At 33.0% G+C, this 10394-nt stretch overlaps 1 protein-coding gene across 1 annotated transcript; it reads right to left on the bottom strand.

Annotated features, from left to right (window-relative positions):
- Positions 1-8089: 8089 nt before the first annotated feature.
- LOC110628688 (polygalacturonase 1 beta-like protein 1) lies at positions 8090-10274 on the bottom strand. The gene is made up of 2 exons (XM_021775479.1): positions 10156-10274; positions 8090-10058 (listed from the first exon to the last, which is right to left on the bottom strand). Exons 1-2 carry the CDS (start codon positions 10213-10215, stop codon positions 8226-8228), a joined length of 1893 nt encoding a protein of 630 aa, XP_021631171.1. The 5' UTR covers positions 10216-10274; the 3' UTR covers positions 8090-8225.
- Between the last annotated feature and the right edge of the window lie 120 nt (positions 10275-10394).

Here is a 10394-nt window from a genome sequence, read left to right as displayed (position 1 = left end):
TGACGCGTTTAGCCGCTCTTGATTTTGGTTTTAACCATGCAAGTTTTTGGAGGGATATTAAGTATCTTTTCGTGATATCTCCTTTCCCCAAAATGCATTATTAGATTGATTAGCAGTTGGGTGCATTGCATTTGTTTTAAGGACAGTGACAAGTCTCGTGATATACAATGGCATATTTGTAATTCCTTCTCAAACACCAACCCTTTTTTGTATATTACATTTTATTAACTAATCTTCCTACTTCCGAGCTTAATGTGGTTGGTTATTACAACAGAAGTTGCAGTTTAACATCTTCAGTTTTAGATAATTGTGATTAGTGTATGATTCTAGCAGTTGTAAAAAGTTTAAAATATATTTTTATAGAATTAAGAAATTATTTAATGGGAGATTAAATAGTAGAAAATTAGTAAAATAATTAATAAATAAATCTTTTAAAATTTCAGCGATATTTTAATATATTTTTTAAATTAACTAATTTAGAAATTTCCCTTCTCAAAAACCTCAAAACCCTTCATTTACGGTTCAATAAATTGGAGAATTGGGAAGTTTTCTTCTAAAAATCTGCAAATATCTTCAAAAATATTATATTCCTTTTTTGAACAATAATAAATTATAGAGGTTTAAAAATTATGAAATCCTTATTTTATAAACCTTTACTAAAAACACCCTTATTTTACTCTACATTCCATCAAACAATAACTCTTTGTTTAAAATAAAAAATTTTCACAATAATTTAATTTAATTAATTTTTTATTTGGAATGGAAAATTTCGTTTTTTTTATTTTTGATATTTTCATTTTTTAAAAGTGAATAAACTATAAATGATTTATAAAAATTTATTTGAATTTTTTTCTTATGTGAAACGAAAAATAAAAGAAAAGAAAGAAAAGATAATAACTACAGCGTTCAGGTACTGGAGTTTGTTGGATATTTGGATAAAAGAGTGGATGAGGATGGCCCAACAAATCATAAAATTAACAGATAAGACAGTAGAGTTTATGTTCAATGATTAATGTTTAAAATTAGTTGCTTAGAGCACTAAGCTTCTGTTTGTTTCCGACATCAGATTTTGGATTTTGTTGCCATTGTCTCTGCATGACCCCCAAATTTACTCTCAACTCCACCATTGATTAAAGCCATTAATACATGAGCAGAACTCCATCTGATACCTCATAAATTCTGCATGAAAATTTCATTGTTTTTGCATGAAAACCCTCCTAAATCCTAATTATGATGTTCTTCCCCAAATGATAGTGGCCAATGTGGGAATCAAGATCTGCAAATTAGCACACTTTTCTAGAGTTTTAATTCACTCCCATCAAATCTTTTGGATGCCTAGCTTCATTTAAATTGCACATGAAGCCATTAATGGCTCCTGCTCAGGCAGCTCATCTCTTGAAGTTGATGTGAATTTGAACAATTACTTAGTTCCATTTTCAGTGCTCTGGCTTATCTTCTGTCCAAATCTGGGAAGATCCAAAAGTCAACATATATGGGTTTGGTTTCTTGTGCATAATTTCAATCCCAGTCTTCATTTCCAGAATGCTTGTAAATGGTAAAAAGATTGCAGAGTATAATGCTGTCGAGTTGTGAATGTTCAGAACATAATCTTTTAAAAATAGAATTCAAAATTCAGACAACTTCAGAAAATTCCAATAATTATTATTAGATTTAGGTCTCTTCTTAAAGACAAAGACCCAAATGGGAAAAGTCTGAAACAGGAAGCTACCCTAAGTAAAGCCCAACAAAGACATGCTATACATGTAACTGAACATAATAAAGCCAAAATGCATTAATCACCATATTAAATTGAGAAAAAAAAAATATTTCTTTAAATTTTTCTGTAAACAATTATTCATTTTCATTAATTTGACTCTGCTTAATATTATTAAAAAAAAAATTATCTTCATCTCAGGCCTGCCATTAATGGTCATTGATCATAATGCACATGGCAGATGAAAGACATGAAGTTCAGATATGGGAATTAAATTTTAGGGAACAAACCTTTTTCTTTTTCTTTTTCTTTTTTTAAGTTTTTGCTAGACAGCTAGAACCCAGTGGCCATGGACCATTCAATTATATTTATATCCAATTTCAGTATTATTTTCCATCAAAATTTGTACATAGAAGTTTAATTTCTTCTATCCTTAAAGGAGAAGAAATCTCATTTAACTAGAAAGACATAAACATTGATGAATGTTAAAATTTAGAAACCTTGTTTGTGGTCCTAAAGTTCATTGCTTTAGTTAAACTTTGCCATATTTACTGTCAGGTCAGATATATTAAAATGCTAAAAAAAGCTGTAATGTCTTTGAACCTTTTCCAGATTTTGGTCTGAATTTTTCTTTCTAAGGTTATATATTCAACTTTATTCAGATCTGCAATATCTGAGTTTGAAATTTTATCTCCATTTGTAGGCAACTTTACGACTAAACTTAAGCTTTAAACATCATACTTCACCATCACGCCTAATCTTGAGAAAGCTGTAAAGAAACCCAAGAGCACATATGCTACCGTGTTTTGTAATGACAAGCTTTATGTAATAAAAAAAAAATTGCAGGAAAGAAGCTTAGTCCATATAGAGGGATGATATTCAGAGAATCCAAAAAGGTGAAATGCTAGCGACAACCACTTTTTCAAGTTACAGGTTAAAAAATAAATCAAAATCGTAGTATTCTGTTGGTAAGGTGCATGTACACCGCGTGCTGTTTAGGCATTCTATCAGATTCACATGTCTTTTTCTTAATTTTTAAATCTGCAACTGAAGCAGAAAAATTTAATAGTCCTGATTAGTTAGTAACATTCTGCACTTTCTGCTCAGAAATATCCACCTCGATTTGACTCTCACCAACTTCCCGGAGTTAAACATTACATTACATCTGTCGCACCCACATGTTTGTCAGTGTACCACCCTGTAAGAAATACAGCAATCGATTAACTCTCAAAGAAGGGTGTAAATTTGAACTGATTAACCTATTCAACAGGCTCCGATATCACAGAAACTATTTTTTACTGTTATTAGAAAATTTGCTTTCTTGGTACTTGGTTTGCATGATGAGGGGTGATTTACAAGCCAAGACTTACTTTCTAGAAGGAAATAAAACTCCAGTTGTCTGAAAATGACAAAGAGTTCATGAAGTAGATCTAAAAATTATCATTAGTTTCTTAATCTCATGTGCTTTCACATGCACTGTCATTTCCTGCAAAAAAAAAGACAAATCATTCTAAATTTTTAAGCAACTCCTATAGTCAAATTAGAAAGATTCTAACAACCACAACACCCATGTCCCTATTACCATATATTGTCTATTTTTCTTACAGTTTCTTCTGCTGCAGGGACTGCAGAGTATCTCAGTTTGCATTTGTCGTTTGTTACAAAAAAAGGCATAGCTAACAGAAAGACAGAGTAGCCAGCTACTTCTTGATTCTTCCAAGGCTGTATTATCGTTTTCTTTAAACAAGATTATCCTTAACTATAATATCCTAGATTTCCAAATACAAATGTTTATAGTAGACTTCCCATCATCAAATTAAGTTTGCGAGTGCATTCTCTTGGGAACCCACATCAAGTGCAAGGCTTATATAAAACAAAATCTTTATCAAAATTGCCATAGTTTTGACAACTATCCAATCATATCCCCGAGTCCTGTGTGTGTTTTCTCTCTTTCTTTTTGTTTTTGCAATTTATCTTGTAGATATTATTGTAGCATCAGGTTAGGATCCTTGTAGGTTTCCATATTGCGAAAAGGGATTCCTGTCTTCCTTCTTCTGGTTCCTTCTCGCAATTCTGTGTTCGAAAGTTTTCAGACACATAGCCTGATTTTGGTCCTAGAAATGAAGAAAATATCATATCTTTGTGTGGGAAGCTAGCAACTTCCTATGAAGCTGCACATGGGATTTGATATGAATAGACCAGAAATCGTTTTCTTTTACTTGGAAGTCTCAAAGCGCACATGAATGTACATATGTTTAAGACTAATTGCTTCATTACTTAGATTTTTACACTATGCTGTTGGCCAACAGCCTAGTTGGCTACTGTACTGAGGTCGTGGGTGCAAGATTCGAGAAGCCTGATGTTTAAGATAACATATTGACAAGGCATATGGAAGCCTAATCTTTTTCAAAGAAATGGAAAAAAGAGAAAAAAAAATAATAATAAAATAATTGTTGATGTCGGTAATGGAAAGAGCACCAAGTGTTTCTGCAAACAACTTGAGAGTTAGTTTTGCACTTGAAAGGCGCACTTATTAATGCAATGATTCAACTACATGAATACATAATAGAATAAAGACTTCAAAAAGCTTAGGTATTCGATCTGTGTTGATAACTTAAGCCCTACCATTTTTTTCATTTATCTTCTTTTTTAAATGGAAGAAAACGTGGGAAATTATTATTAGTATTGTTTTCTTGTTTGTTGATAAGCAAATGATCTCACTTCTTTTTTCTCCATTATCTTGAAGCTTCTGGTTTTTGTGAGTGGCAAGGCATGATGATATGTATGGAAGCTGCTGAGTCCCACTAGTGCACACAGACAAAGATGGTGGCAATGGCATAGTAGGCCTTGGTTCCCACACCAGCTAAACTCCAACTTTTTCTGATATCATGCTTATGTCTCAAACCCCCAGCCCATAAACCCAAAAAAATAATAAAAAAATATGCCACATTTAAGGATGATAATTAAGTGAAAAAATCTCAGTATATCTTCACAGCTTGTGAAAGAAGTTATACATCAAATGCATTATGCAGTTATCAGTCTCATCCAGCTCCTGCAATTTTTTCATCAGCATGAAACTGTCATATAAAGTTTTATGGGCTACTGCCAGTTCAATAGCCAACAGTTTCTGCTAAGTGACAGGCAGCTTCCTGCAGGCAATCTGGTCCTCTCCTTCTTGTATTAATAACACCATTCTCATTATCCACATTAGATTTGTGCAATAATAAACTGCCCTTATATATCTTATCAGAGTTAAGTGATGCATATCTTTAAGAAACTGCTGCTTCTCCTGTGGATATCTGCAGCTTTCAAGTTACAGCAGTATAATTTCTAAGCAATGATGTGATGTGTGGACCTTTTTTTTTGTGTTGATAGGAATTTGGGAGCGGGGGAGTGGAATCGAACCTCATTATTAAAACGATTTTCTGGGGTATTCTTTGAATTTCTTTTAAACTTTTTTTCTTAGATATATCTTTTTCTTTTAAAGGTTTCCAATGGATTATCAACATAAAAGAAAATGATAGAAGTGAGGTGACTTTTGATTAGTGAGTTTGTATTTTAAAATTTTTTATTGGCATCGGATTACATTTCCTTCCTTTAATCCATGTGCTGAAGTGGACCAAATTAGCATTAATCAATCATATCATCCATTAACTTTTAGATTAAAGATTTTTTAATGAATAAAATATAAAAGAAAAGGAAAAAGAGAAATGGAATTTGCAAAGAGAGATGAAAAGGATGTAACTGAACCCACAAAGGATTCTAGCACATGGCATTGCTGATGAAAACAAAATAGAAGGAAATGGAAGTGTTCTTTGAAGGAAAGAAACAGACAACTAAAGACAACTATGAAAAAGTAATGCATAATTGTCCAATAAATTTTAGACACTTATTTTGACCCGAGAACTCTTTCAATATATGTCATTCGATATATTCACACGAAATTTTGCATAACTACTAGAATTGATTATCACAGCAAATGCTAACAGATTATAGAAAGAATATCGTCATAATATCTCAAGCTGACATTATGAATGTCCATCTCAAATTCTCGATAATATTCTCTTAAATGGAAACTGAAAATTTTTTGTAAGTTTGCAAAACGTTTAGCATACCAGAAACAAGTGACGTCTATCATTGGTAATAATAGACATCAAATTTTATTTTATTTTTTATATAATATTTTAAATTTTTTGTAGTTTGTCCTCCTTCTATTGTTGAGTCTTTCATTGTCATCCAATAACGTGGGACCTTTTTGCTATGGAATCTTCATACTTTTGTTATGGATTATCTTGATAACGAGGAGTCACGCTCCCACCCACCACCTTCTCAGAAGTCTGATCAATCAATCCAATATTAATTAATATGTAATTGATAGAATATGATCAATTTAGATTTATGCAAAGAGAAATAAATTATATTTAAAATTTAAATGAAAAGAAATCTCCGCAATCTCATCTTATTTCTTGATAAAGAGTATTTCATATTATTTTTAAAAATAAATCTACTCGTTGTATTAATAAAATTTTATTAAATAAAGAGAAATATCATTTCAAACAAAAAGACAATTATGCCTGATAGATTCTCTAATTAAAGTATGAGTAGTTAAAGTAGTATTACAATGAATCTATCTAATAGAAATATTAGTTTTAGAATCTAACAAAAATTTACAATCATTCAAAATCAAATCTCTACATAAGATAATTTGGCAAAAATACTCCTCAAGTGACTGTCTAAACTTCTGCATAAAATAATTTAACAAAAATACTCATCTTTCTCTCTTACCTTTCAAACATAAATTATTAAAATCTCTCAAACAAAACTACGAAAAAAAAGTTCTACGAGATAAAATTCGAATAAAATTCTATTAAAACTTTTATTAAATTTTAGAAAATTTTATAATTATTTTGTACATTTAGTTGTCATAGAATTTATTAGAATTATGAATATATGAGAATATAATATAATAAATATATTAACTAGTACTTATTTAAATAAAACATTATGAATTTAAAAATTAATTAAGTAATAATAATTTTTTAATGTAATTATATATTTTTTTAGTGAAAATAATTTTTTATATATATTCTTTATGGGGCACCATTGAATTTGATAATTCACGATTCAAATTATTACACGCATTATGTTATAGGTGGATTGCAGTCGTTAGAAAAAAAATATATAAATAGATAAATTCAATGACGATAAAATTAGGGAAGCATTAATAATATGACCATAAATTCATGAATTCGGATGATCATGTGGGCGAAACTTCATATCTGTACACATCTTACTTTTTCATTCAATGCATCCCACCTTTTACCTTATCTTCATGGAAGATTTTATGAGCATTCTGTAATTTATTACTAAACAATGAAAGGTACAAAGCCCATGGGCTATGTACACAATGAGATATGAGAATTGAAGTATTAAATAATTTAAATTAATTATTAAGTAAAAATAAATAAAAAGTTAAGATAAAAATATAGTTGTTCAAGATATTAATAAATTATAATATTTAAAGATTTTATTCTAATTTCATAATTATGTTTAATTTAGTATAGACAGTTTATCATGAGAATATTATAAAATTGAGCGAAGGTGATTATAATGTTCTACATCGTGTGCATATGAAAATTATAAAATAAATATATTAATTATTTTGAAATTATTAAATAATTTAAATTAATTATTTTAAATTAAATAAAATTTAATTTAAAAAATCTTAAATTATTAAATATTTTAAATTAAATAAAAAATAATTTAAAAATTATTTAGATCGATTTGAATTCAACTGTTATAAATATTATGTTTCATAATAATTTATTATAAGTCCTTGTAGATTCATGATGATAATTATATGATTGAGTCCGCATGAAACCCTATTTACATTATGAGCCTTGACGCACGCCGAGGGTAGGGGTTCTTGAACGTGGTGGTACATTAGTCGGTAGGCCCTCCTCACGCATCGCACACAAGCCAGACTGTTCAGTCTTCGTTTTTCCACTCTTCCCCTGTGCATCACAAATGCCCATTTACAATTCAATATCAATGTTTTTTTTTTAAAACAAAAAGAAAAAAGAGAACCATACAAATTTTCTAAAGATAATTAAATTTCCAAAGTAAATTGATTCTTCATTTTTTTTTTTAATAATCAAATTCTGTTGATCTGTAAACAGTTTCAGAAGTTGTTGTCTGCTGCTCCTAGGCTTCTTTAAACCGGGCCAAAATTTTAGAGAGTTTATTAATCTTTCCGAGATGCAAGCTAGGCCCATACCCCATGGACTCAGCAATGCCTAAATCAAAGCTCAAAGCTTAGCCGTCCAGAAATCATTTCCTACATTGAACATCTCATCCTAATTCTGCTAAACACAATTTCAAAATCAGAAAACCCATGTAATTGCAACAAATTGTTATAAAAGCAAACGACATTGATGAGTTTTGAGTTATTTCTCCAAGTTATGGAGATTAAAGCTCTTTTAACATGCAACGATATGTAAAACAAAGTGACTTATTCATCAGCAATAGTCCAAGTCATATCATTCTCAAAGATCCAGTGGCAAACTTCAATCTCACCGGGACCAGAACCCAAAGCCAAGAACGCACCATGGGTTGAGCTCCAAGCAGAAGTATCCAAGTGACACACGGCTACACCGTGATTGATTCTGGCCTTGCTATTTGGATCTAAAATATCCGCTTCATAGACTCGGACTTTGGGAACAGAGTGACAGTAGTAGAGCAGGTATGGGTACAAACTCTGGTGACAAGAGACTGATTTTGTCACTTTGCCTCCATTGATCCCTTTCACAGTCCCTAGCTCTATGTCTTGCTTCCACCCATTCACGTTTTCAGTCGTGCGAACCACCGCATTGTGGCCCAGGACAGAGGTGGCGAAGTCTATCAAGTCCTCAGCGGAACCCACACAGCGTTTGGTCTCTCCACGGCTAGGTGCTCTCTCGCATTCTTTAAGAGCATCTAAAAGCATGGTCTCCATGCTAGAACTATCGCTTGCATGGAATATTTCCTTAAGCTCAGAGATTTTGGCAGTAGAAAATGGCAATTTTGAGGTGATGGATCGAGGCAAAAATGACCTTTTGGGCATTTTATCTCTAATATCAGGCATTGGCATCAGAGTCCCTTTTTGCAACATTGCTTCCCTGAAGAATTTGCCTGGCTCCACCAATTTCTTAGCCAGATTCTCTGTAGCACCTGGTGGTACTCGAGTGACATTGTACTTAACAAAACTGGCTCCCCCTTTAGCGTATTCCTTGAAATTTCTTTGTCCGTCTCCCTCTCCATATGTACTGAACCCGACGGTGCTCTTTTCGTCAGCTCCCTGACCGTAACCGGTGAAGTTGTCTCCGAAGGCAAAAGATTGCCCGAAATAACTGGTGAAATTGATCTTTTCTGCGTGAGAATTCTTGCCATAAGATTTAAACGCATCAGTGCCGACGCTGCTACGCTCACTGTAACCAGTGAAGCTCTCTATACCCCCTTTTCCTCCTTCGCCGTAACTCTGGAAAGAGCTGCTTGGTTGATTTCCACGTGACCCATAAGACTTGAAAGTATCATTACCTCCATTTTCGTTATTACCATAATTTGTGAAATTAGATTCAGCCAGATTCACTCCCTCATCATAGCCATCGAACTCGTTCGGTGATCGATCCCCATTCTTCCCATAACTAGTGAACCATTCAACGCCCACGTTCGCATTCTCTACGTAAGTCGAGAATTTGTGAGCCCTGTTTTCCCCATCATTGCCATACGATGTGAATCGCAGATTTTGGAAATTTACATCCACATTGTACTTCTTGAACTCACCTTCGCCCCCGGTTGCACCGGTGCCGTAGGTATTGAAGTTGTCATCAGCAACGTTGGCATGGTGAGCATAAATGGAAAACTTGTCTCTGCCATCCTGAGAGTTTCGACTGTACCGGCGAAACGAATCCATCGCGGAATTTTCGCTTTCCGAGTATTTCTTAAACGATTGGGACCCGTCGGCTTGACTCGTGCCATAATTAGTAAAGTTCTGGTTGCTATAGACGGTAAATTTGGAGTTCTTGTCATGTGTCTGACTGTGAAGATTGGATGATAAGTCAGGGAAGCACAAGAGGTTGGCGGAGGAGCAGAAGGCGGAGAGGTGGGAGGAGAGGCCACCATTTTGAGCGGCGAGTTTGACAAAAGTAGCGGAGTTAACAGCGTTCAAAGGTGACGCCTTTGAAAGTAGGAAAGGAGAAATTGGAAACTTGATGTTTATCTGCTTGCTCCAATAACGCATCAAAGATGCCTTTGGAGTGAATGGATTCTCCCTGGCGGAAGACTCCTTAGCACTGCCAAAAATCACCTGCAAAAAAGAAAAGAAAAGAAAAAGAAAATATCAGTAGGCATTGAAATTTGAGAGAAGACGCTATATAGAAGAGATTATTTTAATTTCCCCTTACATTGGAGGATGAAAGAAAGAAGAGAGGGAGGAGAAGAAACAGCAGCAATTGATTTTCCATTATCGGGGAGATCAGGTGGGGATGTAATTGGTGGCTTTGATTTGGAATGTATATAATAAGCAAAAGTTGGCACTGGGATTCGGGAATGGGATAAATCTTTTAATATGCCGACTCATCAAATTTGAAATTTTATAGTAAGAATTATTTCGAAAAAATATTAACAAAAATATATGGCTAAA

Source organism: Manihot esculenta, chromosome 12 (genome assembly GCF_001659605.2).
Source record: "Manihot esculenta cultivar AM560-2 chromosome 12, M.esculenta_v8, whole genome shotgun sequence".
NCBI lineage: Eukaryota > Viridiplantae > Streptophyta > Magnoliopsida > Malpighiales > Euphorbiaceae > Manihot > Manihot esculenta.
Note: the sequence above shows the minus strand (reverse complement) of the source record. Positions and strands in the feature narration are given on the sequence as shown.

Bases quoted from the DNA above. Each gene is read 5' to 3' on its own strand.
- LOC110628688 (XM_021775479.1), bottom strand. From the start codon at position 10,215: ATGGAAAATCAATTGCTGCTGTTTCTTCTCCTCCCTCTCTTCTTTCTT. The intron at 10,059-10,155 runs GTAAGGGGAAAT...TCTTTTTTGCAG, and splicing joins TCTTTCTTTCATCCTCCAAT to GTGATTTTTGGCAGTGCTAA.